General features: G+C 33.6%; 1 protein-coding gene across 1 annotated transcript in view; it reads right to left on the minus strand.

Annotated features, from left to right (window-relative positions):
* Window positions 1-21,867, minus strand: part of ROBO1 (roundabout guidance receptor 1) — a 252,082-nt gene that overhangs the window by 55,976 nt on the left and 174,239 nt on the right. The window contains exons 4-7 of the mRNA XM_063305489.1: window positions 12,679-12,799; window positions 10,961-11,099; window positions 9,539-9,666; window positions 1,944-1,952 (exon numbers count right to left, since the gene is read on the minus strand). Coding sequence (XP_063161559.1) covers window positions 1,944-1,952; window positions 9,539-9,666; window positions 10,961-11,099; window positions 12,679-12,799 — 397 coding nt within the window. The remainder of the gene's footprint in view (window positions 1-1,943; window positions 1,953-9,538; window positions 9,667-10,960; window positions 11,100-12,678; window positions 12,800-21,867) is intronic.

The following is a 21,867-nucleotide window of genomic DNA, read 5'->3' on the forward strand; positions in this document are numbered from 1 at the left end:
GTTTGGGCTGTAGTTTATTGATAATGGATTTGAATGAGCTGTGGGTGTTCTGTTGTTTTGGTCTGTCTTTTAATAGGTCCTCCCTAGGAATTGATCTTACTGATTCGTTAGTTAATCTCACTGGGTAGCTAGTTCAGTCTCATAAATGCACAATATAATTCCATCAGTTGAGCACTTATGTCAATGTGATTGTAGCATGGGTTTCAAACTATCTCAAAAGATCTCAACAAACACACTGGATGAAATAAACTGTAGCTCATGAAAGCTTACCTTTTCAATAAGAATAAAATATGCTACCAGGCTCCTCCTGATTTTTGGCTATGATAGGTTGACAGAGTTCTCCTCTTACAGTGTCTACAATAAGAAGCTTTATTTATTCATTGCCTTACCTGATTGTATTAATATCCTACTGAATCTTTTTCACTGAGTTTATTAAAGGGACCTGTATTTGCTCATCACCACTTCCAGAATATTTTTGATAGCACTGAAAAAGTAGTGATATGAGTACTTCTGTACATGTTTATTCAAAAATACATATTGTTATTAGACTAATTTAGCCAACTTTTTTTATTTTGTTTTCAGTTGAAGTGACTGCCAACTACCTTTTCAAGGTAATATATTGCTAAGTAATATACTTAGCAATATATTACCTTGAAAATTCCATGATTATCTGACAAGTTCAAAGGGCATTAGTATTTGCTGCAAAATGTAAAGTGAACAAAGGGTATTCAATATCTCTGCCTCTAACTTTAATATTTGTTATACAAATTCTAACAGCAGGGATATTAAATAACAGGGATTTAAAAAAGATGATATGAAATGTACACACACACACACTACTGTTATGGCAAAAGCTGAAGAAAGGGAATGATCTTTTACCTCGATATTTTTAATTCACTTATTCATTCATTCTACTATATAACAAAGATTTTATATTTTAATAATTACAAGAGTAGAACATTTTAAATTCAAAATGTAACAATGTACAATTTTCATACACCTCATTGCAGTGACCATCATCTTTAACATTGTTTTTAATTTAGTGTTGTAATTTGGAATAAATGCTATTGCTTATCAAACTAATATATTGGCTTGTATACTCATTTAAATATACATTTAAATTTACAATATTCATCAATTGCATGTTATATATGGAAATTACTAGGAGGAAAAGTATCCTCCTGTAGCCTTGCATCCCTGGAAGCCACTGCAGAGGAACAGGAAATAGCGTAAGAGCCTCCGGGAGACAATAAACCAATGTTGGGAGAATCATCAGGCAGACTTTTTTAAGGGACAAAGGTGGCTACAGTGAGAAAGAAGAGATGGGAAGCTTTTCATTTGTGAACTTTTTTGTTAGAAGCCAACACCATAACCACTTTTTCTCATCAAATTTGATGTGAAACATTGGTTTCTGGATAAACTATAGTAAATTAATTCATTTAATCAGTTGAAGTCAATGATTCTGGTAAGATTGCTGTTAATAATGCTTGAAAGGTAAATAATGCAAAAGATTTTTCATCTGTTGAATAACAAGAGTCTGAAGAATAAAGTGTAATATTTTTTTAAAAATAATTATTTTATATGTAGAACACTTCATTATTTTTAAGAATTTGCACATACACAAAAAGATGCACATTTTGCTGAAGCAAAATGAAATCACACATACGTTAAGTTAAAATTAAGTAAGAACTTATAAATAAAAATGTAACAATGCAATAATTAAAGTAAAATAAAAGTAAGCAAGCCATTACCTTAGATGCTTGCCACAAAAATTACCTATACTTCATGTAGAAAGTGCCTTTGTGGTCTGTCCAGTCAATACAAGTGAAGGTTGGAAGATGATTGGTTGGCAGATATGGAAGGGTATAGATAGAAAGGGGGAGAGATGATCCAGTCACAGGAATAACGATGATTAGAAGATGGCCAATAAAATTTCAACTTACCAGATACAACTAAAATAAAACAAACGAAAGGAAAAACAAAAACAGAAAACAAAGAATAAATCAACTCAAACATAAAATAAAACAAAATAAAATGAATGTGCTTTTAAATCAGTAGGATTCTTTTTTTTTCAGAAAAGCACCATATAAACAATTAAATTGTAATATATATTAAATATGCAAGATGCAATTTATAAAAATGCAACTATTTGAAGAGAAATATTCAAGATATACAAGAAACAGCATGAAACAGTATTGCACAAACTGTTCTTCGCTTTAGGGAATGCTTACATCTATGGCTAAGGAAATATGAAGCATGGGAAATGAAGGATAGGCAAGAAATCTACTACAGTGTGAAAAATATTTATACTTCTAATAAGGAAAGTGGTAGGATTCTATGCAGCTACCCATAACTTTTTAATTTTATTTTTAAAAAATATGATATACAAGAGGAAGCAGCATAGTTCAACTACAAGTATATTATTATTATTATTATTATTATACCATCTATTTACAAATATTCCTGGGCATGTGAGAGATGAGCAAAGGGGAATAAATATTAGGCAATCAACTTCCTTTAAAAATACAGTAATTCAGTAGTTTCTCTCCTGCTTCCTTTCATTTTTTTTTTCCATTTGAAAACAGCTGGATTAAATCCTTCACATGTCAACATTTGCTATTTAAAATACATTTTTATAAACATTGCAACTTTCTGTAAATTTGAATGTTAATTTAAATGCCCGTAAAATTTGTAATGGGTGCATCTTCACTTGCCTACTATATTACAAATAATTCAACAGATATTGTATTTTCCCATTTGGAAATTCACATAATTCAGACATCTACAAAATAAAATTTATAGACATTATCACAAAACAGTTCTGGTCAAAACATTTTGCTTAAGTGACAATGGGAACTTAATAATGATATAGTTTTTTTAACCTACAAAAATGTTCAGTTGTGGGATAGAATTGTTTAACTGGGTTACCTATTAGATGGGTACTTGAAAAAGACATGAGTTAATGTGCATGATTATTCTGAAATCTTTGTTACAATCAAGCCTGCATATAATCCACTGCTTAAGTCTGACAAGTTTTAAGGTTTAACATCTAGTGGTTGACAGCCTATGACCAGTTTCCATTTTTACTAATATGTGAGGTATCACTTCAACAGAGACTCCTAGTATGTCCTAGTATGCCCAGATAGATTAAAAGTCACTGCTAGCAATGAAGGTATGCCTTTCATGAATATCCCAGAGGCAACTAAGGACCCAGTGAATGAATTTGATCTCAAAGGTCCACATTCTGGCTTGTTACTTGTAGCTAGTTTTCTTACCTATCATATTAAGAAAGTTTGCTAAAATAGTCCTCAACTTATGACCATTCCTTTAATGACCATTTGAAGTTACGATGGTGCTGGAAAAAGTGACTAACGACCAGTCCTCACACCTATGACTGCTGCAGCGTCCCTGCGGTCACATGATCAATATTCAGCACTTGGCAAGCAGCATGTATTTATGACAGTTGCAGTATCCTGAGGTCATGTGATTGCCATTTGCAACCTTCCCAGCCGGCTTCTGACAAGCAAAATCAATGGGGAACTGGGTGATCCACTTAATGACTTCTACTTCACTTAATGACCACATGATTCAGTTAACTGTGGTGATTCACTTAGTGATCACTGCAAAAATGTCATAAAATTGTGTGTGTTCATGTGATGCCTCACTTAATGACCTTACCGTTTAACAATAAATTCCCAGTCCTTATTGTGGTTGTAAATCAAGGACTTGTGTATTGTGTGTATAACCCATCTGCCAGGTTAACTCCCCAAACCCCATACTGTCCCTCCTTTTATGTTTATAACTTTAAACTATACTAAAATCCCATTGAAATCACATAAGCAACAATACAGAAAAGATATAAAAATAAAATAAAAATGTGGAAGATATTTATACAAATATGGGCATATATAAACACAATCATTACAGATCCTGGATAAAATCTATCCATATGATGGCTAAGAGTTGCTACCAACTTGATGGCACATATTCAGTTGTTACAGAAATACATAAATAATAAAAGGGCTCCTAACAATCTACTCGTTATTTCAATGAAATAGTTAATATCTCATGTCACTTTTGATTTATAAATGGTGAATGTCAAAGTATTCCAGTTCTAAAGAGACACTCCGTATATCTTAAGCCTTTGAGGGATCTCATTTAGTTTCACCCTTTTAGGGAGAAAGTAAAAATAATTACTGTTAAACTTGAGTTTATAAATTGCACATAAATGTAGGCTAGCCTACCTGCTGTAGGCTGCTGTAGGCTAGCCTCTATAATATACACTTATAAGTGTAATTATGTTTCATATGTTAAAATTAGTTAAGAGAAACAAGAGTTTCTGTTAAAGCAAGCAAATAAACTAGAATATACTGAAGAAATTAGGATAATGAAATGGGTATTTTGGACAATAAGTGTCATTCTTTATAAACTTGAATGCATTTGAGATGCTGTAAGCATGGTGGCTAATACGCAAAATAAAGAATTTAAAGATATATTTAATATTTCTAACTGCACTATAAGGGAATTTATAATTTTTTAGCGCTCATTTTAGCAAATTACAATGAAAAAAGGAGATTAGTTTTTGATAGTGCTGCTTAGTTAATATGTATGTATGTATGTATGTGAGGGACGCGGTGGCGCTGCGGGTTAAGCCGCTGAGCTTGCCGATTGGAAGGTCAGAGGTTCGAATCTGCGTGATGGGGTGAGCTCCCGTTGCTAGTCCCAGCTCCTGCCAACCTAGCAGTTTGAAAACATGCAAATATGAGTAGATTAATAGGTACCGCTTCAGTGGGTAGGCAACGGCATTCCGTTTAGTCATGCCGGCTACATGACCACGGAAATGTCTATGAACAAATGCCGGCTCTTCAGCTTTGAAACAGAGATGAGCACCACCCCTTAGAGTCGGACAGGACTGGACTTAATGTCAAGGGAAACTGTTACTTTATGTATGTATGCATGTATGTATGTATGTATGTATGTATGTATTTGGTTTAGGAATTACTAAAATTAAGTTAAACTGCTTGTCTATATTCATATCCTGAAAATATTTGTACTCTTATTCCACTTAAGACTGCACATTTATATGAGAATAAACAGGAATGTAAATGTCCTTAATGTATTTATTTTTGTTTTAGTGACATCACCTGGAATATTTCAGACATCTTTCTATTGATCACAATGATTTAAAAAGGGAAAGGTTTATCACCAATGTTCAATGTCTTATGGAGGGTTCACATTCCAAGTCCTCCAAGATCAAAAGGACCACATATAACTCTATGGATAATGTTGAACATGATGATGCTTAAAGTAGTGAGTGTTTATTGCTTTCCCAGGTTCTCTGACACTGACAGGAGTCACAGAAATGCTCTTTACCCTTTGGCAATCAAAGGAACTCTGACTCATCTAATCCCTAAACAGGCTTCCTAAGTCAAGATATGCTCTTTAGTCGCATACTACTCCTTATTCATATTATGGTATTTGCTTCCTCCTTCTAAATTAAACCCCCGATTTGGCTCAGTATTTGCACAAAACTAATACTTTATGGTTAAGTCAAGAACTTCTACAATGAAACTCTTCTCTGGTAGAATAATCTGTCCAGCACATCTAGTTCACTAAAGGACCCTAGTTTGAAAGGTGGTATGCCTTCAACAGCCCCCTCTCCATGACCCTTGTGTAGAGCCATCTCACAGTAACAGCAGGGGATTAATATAATAAAGGAGTGGAATCAAAATGTGTATTACAATACAGTTATTATGAAATCTGTTAAATATAGCTTTTTTTGGTTTATTTTTAGGAGCTAATATAATTGGCATATACAGTACTGTATTTGAAACATTTTTAAAATTTGTTTTAATGCTAATTGTTTTAAACTATTTTAATATTTATTTATCCTCATTTTTATACTGCCCAAAGAGTACACAATAACATTATCAATAAAACACATCTATAAAAATAATCCTCCCACAAATCTCATTAAAACTTAATGAGTTTAAGGTTTTGGTTCCTACAATATGGAACACGCTGCTCCAGAGGTGCACTTGGTCCCTTCACTTCTGATGTGCCTCTAGGAACTGTAAACATAGCTTTTTCAGCAGGTAAAAATATTAAATAATAAATTATTAAAAATACTAAAATTAATAAAACAATAATGTATTTTTTGGTAGGGTAAAATGTATTTATAGCAGCCAAATATCTATCATCACTAGTGCACAATGGAAAATATATGATGGTGGTAGTCTGACAACTTATTTTGTATTAGTTTAAGCTTTTAAGTCATCTTTAAAAGCAGCCTCTCATGGAACTTGATGGGTAATTGAACCATTTTGTGCTAAGGGGATTAATTAATGTTGCTGAGGCTTCTGGTCCAAGTAGGCCTGTAATTGGCACAACAGTCAAGCAGGATGACCACCAAGTCAGAGATCTGTTTTTTCAGAGACAGTAAAAACCCATCAAGAACAACCACAGGGACATATACTGCTGGAGAGCCAAGTTTTTTATGGATTAATAGCAACTCTGTCTTGCTAGAGTTTGATATGACTTTGCTCCTCCTCATCCAATCCCTTCCAGATAAATATGCAGGGCTTCCACAGCCTGATTTGGCCTGGCAGTGTAAAAATCATCTGGATACCAATGGATAACTTCTCTCAGACCAATGGATGACCTCTTCCAGTTGTTTCATAGAGAAGCTAATAAATGGGACATCAAGCCTTGTTGTACTCCATATTAAAGCAAATGAGGGATTAATTGCTTTTTTCTGATAATTAACAATTAGAATTGCCCATTCAGGTAGAAGCAGAACTATCACACAAAACATTGCCTCCAACACTTTCAGGCAATCCAGAAGGACATCATGATCATCAAATGCCACTGAGAGATCCAATAAGACCCAGATGGATAGCCTGGATCTATATAATCTACTTTTTTAGGATCCACAATTTCTGATTTGCCACCAGCTTGTCAACCATTATCCTTAAAAAGGGAAACTTGGAAAAAGGTGTCCAGTACAGCTAGGTTGAAATAAGGCCTCTTCCAGTAAGGTCATACCACTGCCTCTTTCAAGGCAGATGGCATCTAATCCTTCTTCAGAGAGACATTAATCTTTCTATGTCACCCATATGCCCTTTCTTATCTGATCATTCCCTGTGCAGCATCTCTTCCTCCCATCTCCTAAGGTCATTCTCCCAGACTATTACAGAAGGCCAAGTCATTTCAAGCCATTCCACACACAGAAACAAAAGGCCACAGAAGCTGTTGATAGTTGCTACCAGATAATAGAATGGTCACTATAGCTGTGCAGTTCAACCTTATTCCCGCAATCCAAATTCCAGATTGTTAGTGTTATTAGGCAATGTAACAGCTTGCCTCCTGAACTTGTAGATATTTCATCACTGGATGAAACATTTTAAAGCAAATGTTGCTTACACATTTGTCCACAATGGAATGAGGTTCTACCCTGGGTAGGGGTTGGACAAGAAGATCGCAAAGGTCCCTTTCAACCCTATGTCTCAGACATTAGTTGGTGAACTAGTTCAATTACCTCCACTTTCCTTTTGAATTTTCAAGAGTACCAACTTATAACATACAAACACAAATCTACTTCTGTTACTGGAAAGAAAGCATCATGGCTTTAAGTCATGATGCTTTTGACAGGGTTATTTATTATTATGATAAACTAAAAATAACAACAGTCCTCCAATTAGTAATTCTGTGAATTAGATATAGGACTTTTGTTTAGTTAAGAGTAGATTGTACCTGGAATATGGAACTGAATGTTTTACACTATTTGGCTGAGATCCCAATCACACTGACAGGAAAAAGTGTGGCAAGCCACAAACCTCCCCTGGCAAAGCTCAGGTCTAAGTTGGGCCTCTCATTTCAAAACCACAGTCACGCACATACACACTATTTTCAGCTAAATAAAATCTTTGGAAGTCATAGGATTAGCTGTGTCCAAGTATTTGAACAGTTTTGATTTCAAACATCTTTAATACTGTTATACATTTCATGAGAAACCATATTAACACAATAATAAAACTTTTTCAATACTATCTGAGCATCTTCCAAGTTTGGGGCACTGAAAAATAATGATATCAAATCACTGCAACCAGAATAACATTTTGATGAAAGTAATTTGGGGTTTAAATTTAGCTACCAGTTTTTACAATATTTCAATCAGAAAATGAAAGAACTGTAACAAGGACCCAAATAACTTTTCGTTATGTGCTATGGAATGGAACGTAATAAGTGGAAGGTGAATCAGAGAAATACCTTTAACATTAATGGTATTGATTCAAGAATGTTTCCTTGCTGTCTATAAAAAATAGACTATAGTTTTTTCATTAACTTTTACAATGTGAGTATCAAGTTTGGCATTGTTTTTAAGAAAGCTCAATGTACTTAGCAATGATCTGACAGTATGATCTTGCATCCTGACTTTCAAAACAGTTTTGAGAGAAGGTGTATATAAGTACTGTGATGTTAATCTGAATCAAATACTGAAGACTAACTTGTGAGAAAAAGAAAACAAATCAGATGATCACAGCAATTAGTTAGCAATTATCTAAAGAGTGAACATCTGGAATATCTATCTATCTGTCTGTGTGGAGAGAGAGAGGAGAGAGAGGAAAGAGAGAGACAGAGAGAGGGAGAGAGAGAAAGAGAAAATGCCATTTTAATTAACTGAGTTCTGCTAGAAATTACTTTAACTATTGTTTTGACTTGTTATTTTAACTAAATACCTTGATTTTTAAGAAGCAGAAATATATTACTGTGTTTCTATTCTACATAAGAACAATTATAAAACAAGTTTGTATGAATTACATAAATTAAACTCTACAAGTATAACATTTATTTTATTTTATTATTAATATATCGAATTTATTCCCCACCAATCTCACTCAGAGAGCAACTCTGGGTGGTTAAAATTTTATATATGTATTTAAAAACATGTTTTTAAATTACATCTTTGGCTTACAAAGATGTAATTATAGTGTCCTTTGGCCATCATTGAAAATATATAAAAGCTATTACAAAGTTTAATGATACTAGAACCTAGACACTATAAGTAAAAAAAGAATAACTTTATATAATTCACCCTTTCATTGATCCTTTAATTATTGCCATTAAAAAAAAACATACTTTAAAGAACACTGAGGCACTAAATGCCTTATTTTTCATTTCCATTATAAAACATAAAACAAAAAAGTCACACTGAAATACTCCCATAATAGAAATCGGCCAGATCAGAATGATGTTCCTGATTTTTGGTAATGCAAGCTTCTGCTCTGATTTCATCCATCCATCCATCCACCCACCCACCTACTCTTAGAGTGGTATTAATACCCTCTCTTAGTTCATGTCACTCTCATATCCGAGGTAGGCTGGTAAAGCATTAGGTGGTCTTTGCCCAAGAATCTCTACTGGTAAGGTAGGTACCAGCTAGGATTTGAACTCCCATCTCCCATGTAACCACTATACTATCCAGCCTCATAAACATATTTATATTTATATATGTATGTACGTATATGTAAAATATTACCTTGAACTGTTAAAGTTGCTGATGCTTCTGCTTTTCCAACCATATTTTCTGCAACACAAGTGTAAGAACCCATGTCTCCTGCCATAACTTTCCGGATTTTCAAGGTGTGATCATCACAAATTTCATATCTAAACAAACAAAAAGGTTGAAGTAGGTTAAATTGATATGGCAGTTAATGTAGTCTGGAAGCCTATAAAGGGCAAGTAGGATACTGATGTTTTAAATAAATATTCTTTATTGGCACTAGTGTTCTATATCAGCTAATTAAAATTATAACAGATCTGTAACCTATGTATAATTACAAGGCATATATACAGTATTATTTCTTATAACGCATTAACATGTTTTCCTCTCATAAGAATTATGGAGTCAACACCAATAGAAAAGTTAAAATGAATGGTGCAGATTCATGGAAAAGTTAATTATCATTTGACAAACTGACATGATAAGGCAAGCTTGATTCTGTGAATAATAAACAGCATTGTTATTATTTCCCCAATTACTTGCTCATCAAATCAGAAACCTAACCTGAATCCTAGCTTAGCTGCTGGCCTTCAAAATGAATATAAAGTTGGAGTGAAAACTTCTATACATTTCATGATTGTATAATTAGATTGTATAATTAGAAGGTTGAAAAGGCCTTGGAGGTCTTTTAGTTCAATCCCCCGTCCAGAAAACTGATATCCTATATCCCATTAGCCCTCTTGTATTTCAATTAAACGTATCAGGTTCTTCAATAATTCTTTGTAGAATTTAGTCTCCAAGCCCCTCACATGATTATTGTTCTTCTCTGTACTCTTTTATAGACAGAGTAGTTCTTAAGACCCTACAATATAGACCTGCCTGCTCTATGTTCCATCACCTATGCAGGTAGAACTGTAACAGGCACAGAAGACTCAAGAAAGAAATAGGAATTAATTGCTCTTTTCTGGAAACATGTCCATATCTCCTATTTTATATCAGGATCCAATTTTATGCAGATGTATTCCATTGCTTTCAGTGAAAAGTATAATATTATAAATGTCAACATCTAAAGAACAGTGAGGAAGCATATCAGTTTCCAATTATAGTAATTAATAATATTAAGATGAGTTACAGCCATTCAGAGTAAAGGCCTATCTAATCTAGCACTCTTTCTTCAACAGCAAACTGTGTGTCTAATGTATACACCCCAATGAGTTACTGCTTCTGCAGTTGAATATTGTAATTAAGTATCATGCCTAAGAGTTGCTGTTATCTTAACCCTTTAAAACTGAATAAATCTGAGCATCTGATTGCTGTAAAAGCAAATCTCCTAATACATTTACAGTGTTACAAGGTTAGCTTTGACGAATCAGGCTTATATTTCAATCACCTCTAAAAATTCAAGAACACAGAACCCACATTCAGCGTCTTCCAAAATATTATTGAAATCTATTATACCTTGATTTAGGTAGTTCTCCATCATCCTTTCGCCATCTTACTGTTGGCACTGGATCACCACGTGCTTCACAATTAAACTCTGCACTGTCATCTACTGTTACTGCTAAATTACTTGGTCTCTTTACAAACGATGGTCTTTCTAAAGGAAACAAATGATAACTATATATTAGCATGGAAGAACATGATACTTGCAAGTCCAAGATTAATTCTTTTACATGGTAGTCTGAACATGACTATAGTCATGCAAGGACCTGGAACATGCTGGGACCTGGACAATTTAATGAAAAACATGGCAGAATATCAAAAAAAGTGATCTGAATAAATGATGCCAAATGAACTAATTAGGATTTATAATTATGTTATTCAAATGCCTACAACATTTTGAAAATTTTTCTGGGTGCTTGCAAACCCCTGAGTTTGTTTATCTAGCCTATTAATTCTCTATGTCATAAGCAAAAAAAAAAAAAAGCAAATTTCGTTTGAAAAAAGACAATTCACTTTGGAGAAAGGAAACTAGGAGGTAGAACAAAGACAGAATCTCTTAGCCAGTACACCGAAACTCAATTCTGAAATGGCACAGGTATCATGGTGAGATGTTCAGTGCTTCAGATGTGAAGGAGAAAAGATCCTTTAGTGGAAAGTGATCCTAGGAAAATATGTGTTAGAAGTAAGAAAGTGCTGCCTGCATGTGCATGCCCATGTTGAAGTGCATAATAACATAATCAGTGTCCTAATGGATTGGATCCCTCTTTCATCTAGTCCAGCAGTCTGTTCTCACAGTGGCCAAGCAGCTGCACAAGAACTATCATGTCACATCCTGTTGGCATCTCCTTAACTCTACTGCATGTGGCCACCATGCGAACTCAGGAAAAGACAAATCTTCTAAGGAGGTACTAACATATGTGACAAATGTGTTTCCTCCTGCACCAAGGTACCTTTCTTCTTTTGATGTGAAGCATTGCAAATCCCTAATATATGGTTCTCACATCCTTGAATTATAATGACTGGTTTGCTCTAGTAAGAATTGAACTCCTGGAAAGAAATATATACAGTCTGGGACAATCAAGACTGTCATGTTGAAGCTCAGCTTCAGCAGGTACAAAAGTTCCTAACTGAAATACTGGCCATGGTGATTTAAGTTCTGATAATCAACTGTGAACATTTCAATCATGCATTTTGTAGTTTTAAAACTGGATTAATTATAGTCTGCTGTATAGTTTTAATTATTATAGCTTCTGTTCGACCACACTGCATACACAGCATGTTTTAGTCATTTCTTGCCTCTCGTAACTGCTGTAATATTCATCAGGATAAAACACAACTTATTTGGGGGGGGAAGGGTACATGATTATTCTCTGGGAGCTCAGGACCAGATATACAGAACTCCAATTGGAATACTGTGACACACTCTCCATGGTGCTGCCTTTGATGAGGATTCAGAAGCTTCAGCTGGTCCAGAATGCAGTGGTACATGCAGGTTTGGGTGCACAACAGTGTGTCCATGTTCTGGCTCCATGTAGACTTCTGGGTGCAATTCAAGGTGCTGTTTGTCATCTTTAAAGCTCTACATGGCATGGGACCAGGTTACTTGCAGGACTGCTTCCCCCCATGGTTTCTTCCTGCCTGTCCATATCTGGCAGAGAGGCCATTCTCTGGGTACCATTGATTGTTTAATGGTGGAATTAGCTATACTTCTTAAACAAAGAAATGATCTTTACCAAGAACAGTTAGTTCTGCTACTTCACTCTCTCTTTCTCCAACCATATTTGTTCCAACACAGACATATTTCCCTGCATCATTTTTTCTGGTATAGGTGATCATCAGCTTCCCTCCTCTGATCTAGAACAAAAATGATGACGTATTAACGATACATTCATAAAGCAGAAGAAAACAGATTAAAATAGTAACATAAAACATAATTATTATAAATCTAAATTAAACCATAGAACATATCAGGTTTTTTTTTAAAAAAAAGCACTGAAAGTTTATTGAATAAACAGTACTACTTTAAAAAAAATATTTAAAAATAAATAATTTACATGTATGGGAGGTTTTCAAATATGTGATAATAAATTTTGATGAAAAACTGTGAAATGCAAATAACTAAACTTTTTGCTTTCTACATAATGCAACAAATAATAGATTTTCTTAATTCAGAGATTAAAGATAAAGTTGCTCTGGATTTGTGCTTCACTGCAGATGATACTTCCACATAATTTCTTGGCATGTTATGGAGCTAGATTGCCATCATCTTCTTTCAGGGTGGCTTCATTTGTTTGTTTTCTTTCTGTCTATCTTGGGATTTTCTGGCAATATTCCAGACAAAAAGAAACCTGCTCTAACTTGGCTTAGCTTTTTTGATAAGCCAAGGTTGGTTAGGTTTCACCATATAATTTATCAGCTTTTAAAATCTATCTAGGGAAAATTTTGCCCCAAATAGTTTGCTAGAAATTATATGGAAAAAAAAAATCATTAGAAAGTTTGTGGGTGTTCCCAGGTTATTCTATGAGCATTTCTATGATCTGAAGCCAGTTCATCTTCTATAATAATGAGCAAAAAAAATCAGTCGTACAACATCAGAAAATATATTCCAAATGCTAATTTATTCCCTATGTTATTCTATCAGTACCACTGAGAGATCAGGATATGAGTATGAATTTATCAATTAAAAACAAGTTGTAACAAAATAACAAATTTCACGACACTTAACTAGGAGGTTCTTCTCTGTTTCATAGGAATATTTAAACATGGCAAACCAAAATAGAAGTAACACAAATATATCAACAGAAGTCATGTCTCTAGATCCATTATGGAAAATATATGAATCACAACCAGTAAATGATTTATGTTCAAAAGTGGTTTGCCTCCTAATAGCAAATATTGGGGAAAAATAATACTTGTCTACCCTATTTGTACAGTCTTGTTTAAAAAGTTATTTACCTGCTTTCAGATTTCTGAATTTCTGCATAACTTTGCTAATTAAATCAGAATTTCATGTGGGTCCTACTGATACATAAAAACTACAATTGATCTCAAAAGGTTTTACTTGTTTCATTTATTTAATAAACAAAGCCATCTGACTTGTGATTTGCCCGTATGAAAAAGGAATTACTGTTTTAAATTCAACACTCTTAAACTACAGTTAGTTACAACACTATTAAGATACAGTAACTGCAAGCAAACACCTCCTGTAATTATAGAATAATCTTTCAAATCACAATGTATAAATTTGCCCAATTCCTCCCTAAGCAATTCCTTCAATGCAGTAAGATTGGAGGGTTTTCTACCATGAAATGTTTACTTAGGATCCAGCCCACAATATTTCTCTGGGATTTAGTTCCAGACTTCAATTTGGTCCTTTCAAGCTATTGAATTTATGTTTTATCTTTTTATACATTCTTTGGAAACTTACTTGTATAGTTGACACTGCTGTCTTGCTGTATGACCCAGTTGTATTTAAGCTTGGCCTGATATTTTCCTGGATAACTCTGGGAAAAGTTCAGGGTTCTTTCAATGATAGTTAGTTGCCAGGTCCTGAGACAGTAAAGTATCCTCAAACTATTACATAATCAACTTCATGCTTGACTGTTGGCATGAGATACTTAGGATGGAATGCAGTATTTGGTTTCTGACAAACATGACAGCAGTGATATTGCCTAAAAAAATCTGCTTTTGACTTATCTTTTGGGGGAACTTTCTTTTACAGTATAACCCTGATGATGGAGCCATGAACAATGGAATTAAATAAAGTGAAAGAGACCTGCTGATCCCTGGATGTTGTTTGGAGGTTCTGGAGTGATTTTCCCAGGACAGTCACTCTTGAAAAGATTCAAAGCTTCAGTGTCCCAAAGCTTATCCATTTTAGTATTATGAGCCTGCCTGAACTTCAGTGGAACCTCAGAACTTTAGAAATAGTCCTGTAATCTTTTCCAGACAGAGAGGCATCACTGACTTTTTTTGTACAGATCTTAATGATTTTTTTTATAATTCAGCAGGACATGTTTTAAGATCTGTGCAGTAATAATTTAAATGAGATTAGAGCACCAATATTTGTAAGACTGACACAGATAGAGCAGGACTAGTCTAAACACAGAAGCTATGAAAAGGATAACTCTGCCATACATCAGAAACATCTCAGAAACTACTGACAGACTGTTACAACCACATGGCATCACCGTAGCACATAAACCCACTAAAACTCTTCAAAACATCCTAAGTAACCCAAAAGACCCAGTAGGCCAAGAAGAAAAAAAAACAGAAGTTTTCTACAACGTACAGTGTAAGGACTGTATTAGCCACTTTGTAGGACAGACAGGCAGAAGACTAGCCGAGCGCATCCACAAACAGCAACTGGCAGTCAGAAGACATGATGAAAACTCCTTAATCTCACAACACATGGACAGACTTAACCATACTTTCAACTGGGAAACTGTGAGCATCCTAAACCAAGCCAAATCCAAAAACACTAGAGGATTTCTGGAATCCTGGCACTCAGACAAAGCAGCCATCAACAGACACATAGAGGTAAACAACATCTACATACCATTCAAAAGAGATAATAGAAAAGCCAAAAGACCAGAACACCTCACCAGCAATCAACACCCAGATATGCAAAGATTAACACTAGGATCTACACCAGATGAACAATCAAACATTGCAATATACTCTAATCAAGGAACTATTAACTCAATCAATCAACCAAGCAGAAAACAACAGCCCAATCAAGGAACTCCCAAGAAGAGAACAACACCTCCACCAACACAAGCTGGACAAACCATGGAATATAAACCATGGAGTGAGCAAGGCCCACTCCCTCTTCGCATGGAAGATGTTGCCTAGTCTGGCAATGAAACATCTGCAAGAAAACAACAAGGCTCAGAGAGCACCAAGGACTCCATAGTCCAAATTAACTCTGATAGTTAATGATATACACAATTGACCCTTTAAATGTACTGACTGAATAGAGAAAAAATACTTTTTCTACTTTAGCACATTACATGTTGAGTGATTTGTTTATGAAATAAATAAAACAATCACCTAACTCTGATGCTTTGATTCACTCAGATTCCCTTTATATATTAATAGGATCCATATGAACTCTGATAACACCAAGTGGAAAGATAAATGAAAATTTACTACAAAAATTGAAATGGCAAATACTCTAATTTTCACTGAGCAATCTGACTTGCCTCTGTAAAATCCACTTTACAGGCCTGATTATCCTAAATCCAATCTAACAGAGCTATTATCATATGTACTTTATGTGCAATCAAAATTGAGAAACTTTACCTATAATGATTTTTCATACATTTCTTTACAATGGTAATGGTAGTAATATTATTAAACAATTGTTGAAAAATAATTTAATATATTTTATATATTAGGGTCTTATTTATATTTAGGGTCTTAGTACTGAAAATCAAATTATAAAGTATATAATCATGGATTATGCTTGAAAACTGGGGAAAGCCTGAGTTGTAAGGTGGACTAGGTAATTTGTAACCTACAACACAGATCAGATGGTAGTAATTGAATTCAAAATCTCCATTCCTATTAGAGTTTCATCACACTGCAAATGGCAGAGCTGAAGTAGTGATTTTAAAAAATTGTGGAGAAAATATGGTGCAACAGTGGATTCAGTAATCAACTGTTTTGTGAAAACTCTTTGCTCTTTATACCAATTAAAGGATCCATCTCTTATTGTTAGCAGTTTCTTGACAATGTTTTGTGTGCTGTTTTTAACTAGCTGTCTTAACACTTTTTCAAAGGAAAAAGTCAAGCTATCTAAGTTTTTATACTTTTTTTCCTAACTCAATACTCAGGTATCAGCTGTACTGTATTTAAGACGACACATCACTATAAATTCCCTTTGCTCAAAAACCTACCAAATCATTGGTTTGCAATTTGTTTTCTTAGGAATATGTATGTCATATAAAAGCTATTTTAGTGCAATTTTTGTTACAAACAAGTTGAAACTAAAAACAAACAAGGAATCAAGAAAACTTAAAGGAACATAACTAAAAAAAATGGCATGTTTCATCTTGTACATTTTAATCAATTCAGATTTTTTAAAAATGCAGCCTTTGAGGACCTTATATTTTTGCAGAACAGAAAACAAGTTGGAATGGACTACAAGTCTGGATAAGGTATAGTTAATTCTGGCACCAGTACAATAATATTTTAGTTACCCTTGAGAAAAGGTATTTAAAGGAAGTTTCAAGTATTGTTAAAATATTTTACTGTAATAGGATAACTGTAATTTTTCTCATATATTAAGAAATATAACTCAAAAAAATATATAGTTTTTTTAACTGAAAATGGTAATCTGTTGTATACATCAGTCTATCTCCTTAGATAGATACATTGTTTTTGACACCCACTTAATTGCTAACACAGCTATGTACAGAGACTTAAGATTCTGATCTCAAATAACAATAATTCATCCTCCTTGTGGGGGGAGGTGGGTGGTGATAAAAAATCGATAAATAAAATAAATAAAAAAATAAATAAATAATTTAGAATGATTAAAACAAAAATAGAACAAATGGTGGGAAAAAAGGAAGATGAGTGTAAAACTATGCTGGGGTATTTAATATTTCATTGGCTGAAGGAACACATAGACAACATAAATGGCTTCACTAAAGCTGCCTATAGGTTGAAATGTATCTCTGAAAATGACACTGAGGAAGAAAGGAGTTTCATTATCACTGCAAGATATATGCACTGAAACATGACAGTCAGTTATTGAGATGGATGGAAATGCACATATAACGTATATATTACATTCAAATGATTATGGTGGGGCCTTTGGCTCAGATTGTTTCAACAAGAAATATGTCTTTTATCTTCTTGAAAACTAGCAGTGCATGAATTTTAAGAAACTTCTGTGGTATGGAAATGTGTATTATTAAAGGTAATATCCTTATGTATTAGTATTTTTAAATAAAAACAAATATTCACTTTAATGGGCCTTTGGTTTAATATATTCTGCTTCCTCATTAGTCTATTAAATTATGAGGTTGCTGTAAACTGAATTCAGAATATTTAATTCTGTTAATATTTGCCTATTCTCATGCAATAATGTTTAAACAGATAACTAAAATTTAACATAATTTTAAGGGTGATTTTTTTTTTAGGCTTTATTCTGATCTAGAATGTATTTTCAGTGTCTGAATATCTGCACAGAAAGGTCCCTTGTATATGTCTTTTCTACTTAAGTCAGTTCCAATGCATTTTAGGCGAAAGGACACACAAAACTTAAACTTCCACTGTAAAGATGAAATGAACATGATCTGTTGATTAACTGTCATATTGTGCTTTACAGAACTACTGAATTACTTATTGTTGGTGGGAAGATATATGTGTTCTATAAATATAAAATGAGTGTGCAATGTAACCTTGCAAAACCTCATGACATACATAAAATATAAATGAACAGATAATATATTTCAAATCATTTATCAGTTTAAGAGTTGATTCACAAAACAGTGATTCAGATTTATGCTACACAACTAAACCTTACCTAAAATGGCAACTGTCATCCCCTAGCTTATGAATCATTATCAGATGGGAAGGAGACAAGTTGAGACAATTACTAGATCTGATGTTTTAAAGTCGGCTTCTAACATTGCTCCTCGTAACTGTGTTTCTGCACTCATGGAGATTCAATACAAAGCAATAACCCAGCTGCTCAATTTACAGAATTCTATCACCTTCATGTAGAAGTTTAGAGGACAGGGAAATGGGAATTGTTCCTCAGTTGTACTTTGGCAGGATGTTGGAAGGAGGATGCTCCTTCTGATTAGTCTGGGTCTTATGATCAGAACCAAAGGGTAACTTTGTTTCAGTGGCAGCTGGAAACTTTTTTCATTTAATGGGAATGCAGTACAGCGTATTGTAACTTCCATCACAGTTCTATTTCATAGGCCCTGTGCCTTGTCTTTAAGCCCTGTCTGCTCCTTGGAAATCTCAATTCCTTGCCTTTATTCTCTGGTCTTTGCTAGTAAGAAAACCTTGGTTATCTTGATTAGGCTGGGGCTTTGCTTTCTAATCCACTGAAACCATGATCTAGGACAGCTCAAAGATGTTTGCTTAAAGGGGTGGGGGGAGGAGAGAAGTGTTAGCTGCAAATTAAAGCTAACTGAAACCTATGGCAACCATGATCTGTATAGGGTCAGCTCTCTGCATCTGGATGAACTGTTAAGACTAACCTTCATGTCTATTTGCAAACATCTTCAAAGCCTGATAAAGAGAGCTCCTATCAGGGATTACTCATTAAAAATGATGGAAGGTGTTTCCTCTGGCTAGGAAAATACTGAAGAAGAGATCCTGATCTAAAACTTTATTTACACCAAACTCTCATACTCATCAGAGTACACAATTGTACCCCAAAAGTTCCAAGAGACGTACGTTAATGTACTTAAGGCTTTCAGATACATTGGACTTCAACTACTATAATTAAAGTAATCCAATAATTAATATCATTAATTATTGGATTACTTTAATTATGTAGTCTGAAAATAATGAATCAATTTAAACTTTAATCTAAGCAAAATAAATTTTAATATCAGTAGAGATCAAATTAATTTCACAAATTTCTGTTTTTGACCTCAACCATTCTGAAATATCATGCTAATACTAGCTGTCTCTTCCAGGCTTTACTGTACAATAAGTTGACATTCTGTTATGCCTTTCTGTCTTCCATTAACTTCTTAAAATTGCTTCCACTTGCAAATGAAACTATGTCAGCTCGCTTACCAAATCCGCAAACCATATAAATTGTGACAGAAAGCATCTACTTTTTTGGCTTCTCTTGGAAAGGAAACTTGGATAGTGTCCAACATCTTGTATGTCAGTTTGCTCCTTTTTTATATGCTTACTATCTGTACTTGGCACAGATACAAAAAAAGTTATTTAACTATTCAGTAGAAGAAACCAGATACTTGAAATATACCTTATTTTAAAAGTGCTTTGCTTCAATTAAACTTTTAATATGACCAGAAGCCATACAGGCATTTAAGAAATGCAAAGCTATTAAAAAAGGATGTGAAATAAGCAAAATGTAAAATTACAAGATTGAAAAAAACTGTATCAAACTAACCCAAACAAGGCTAGAATTATACCCATCTGTACATATTCATGAAGCATTTTTTTTTTTTTTAATCAGGGCTATAGTCTGGTAAAATCTATTACTCAACTTCAAATTACAGATCTGTACTCTGTATTGAATTACTGATACATAATCACACTTGCTTTCAAATTCATTTAAACTGTTTAATTTTAACAAAGACCATGCCTATTATTTTATGAATTTAATTATTTTCAGCTATTGGTTGATAGGGCTAGATAGATTTATTCACTTTCCATTTGCTCTAAAATTTCCTATAATGCAACCATTAAAGCAACTTTTCAATAAACAACAGCAAAATATTTATTGTATTAACTTTTCTGGTATTTGCTTAGTTCTTCCTCTTTTCTTTTTATTTCGTCCAAATTAGTTTGCATCTTTTCATGAATCATATTTTCAGTTCAATATTGTACTGTATAAAATACCTTTCTCATAAAAGCTTTGTTCGTATCCCAAACCATTCTTAAATCAGTACCTTTGTTTAAGTTATTCTCAAAAAACTTGGTTATTTTCTTTTTTCAATCTTTCACCATCAACTCTTTTTGTAGTGACATTTCATTTAATCTCCATCTAAAGGAAGTAGATTTTCCTTTAAGAATTAAACCAACCTGATTATAATCATAAAAAATCTTTGGTAAAATCTCAGCTTTAGAAATCTTGTTAGCCAAGTTCTTTGAAATTCAAATCATATCCATTCTTGAAAACAATCTGTGCCTCTCTGAAAAATAAGTATATTCTTTAGAATTATCATTCTTCTGTTTCCATATATCCACTACAGATAAGTTATCCACCAAATTTAAGAAAAGTCTTTGATAATTTACCTTGAATATTTTTAATTTTTTTAATCTAAGGTTCTATTGTGGGGAGACCACTCTGTTCTAATCTCCCATCAGACACCAATTTTTATTTTAAAGGCTTATCAATCGTTTCATGTCCCAAAATTTTAGATTTTACTCCCTGCATTTCAACTCCAGTACAATAATTCTGCCTTGATTGTGGGTCAATACCAATTTTGGTTTTAATTGTGGATTAATATATTAAACAACCCCATTAGCCTTTTTTGCCCTGTCAAAATAATTTCTTCTCTCAAATTCATACAAGTAGAATATTTTATGTCCTTTTTTTTACTTTGAGTCTCTTGTAGGCAAATTATATCTTGTTTTATTTTTTTTTAATATAATGCAACTTTTTTTTTCTTTTTGGGGGAGCATTTGCTCCATTTACATTTCACTTAAACATTTGTAACCCATATTTAAACCAATAGTTTGGAAAAAAAATCTATGTCTATAGCACCTAATTCAGAGTACTCTTTTTCAGAATCCTTTAGCATCTGTTGTGATTTTAAAGCTGCCTTCTCTACCATCTCCATTTGAACCTCTTCCAAGTCTCCTTTATTTATTTTTTTTCCAAAAATATCTGGCTTTTTGCAGTTGAAAATGTTTCTTTTGAAAAGCAAAAATTCTGGTGGGGATATGGTGGGGAGTCACCATTTTCCAAGTCATGCTGTAGCCTTAAAGGGACATTAAGACCAGCCACCCCATATCTAAACCACCCTATTTATTCATTCATTCATTCATTCATTCATTCATTCATTCATTCAAGTATATGTACCCTAAGAGAGGCTTTCTACAGCAAGGAGAAGAGGTTCCCTTGGTGCTTATTGTTATTTTGGGGATTAATCTTTTTTAAAAAAAAATCTTTTTAAGTTTTGGCTTTTTTTCCATCCAAATATTAAGAAAGGTTGAGAGTAAATAATTGTCTCCCTGTTATTATTTTTGTA

This window comes from Candoia aspera, chromosome 5, assembly GCF_035149785.1.
Source record: "Candoia aspera isolate rCanAsp1 chromosome 5, rCanAsp1.hap2, whole genome shotgun sequence".
NCBI classification, from domain to species: Eukaryota; Metazoa; Chordata; class Lepidosauria; order Squamata; family Boidae; genus Candoia; species Candoia aspera.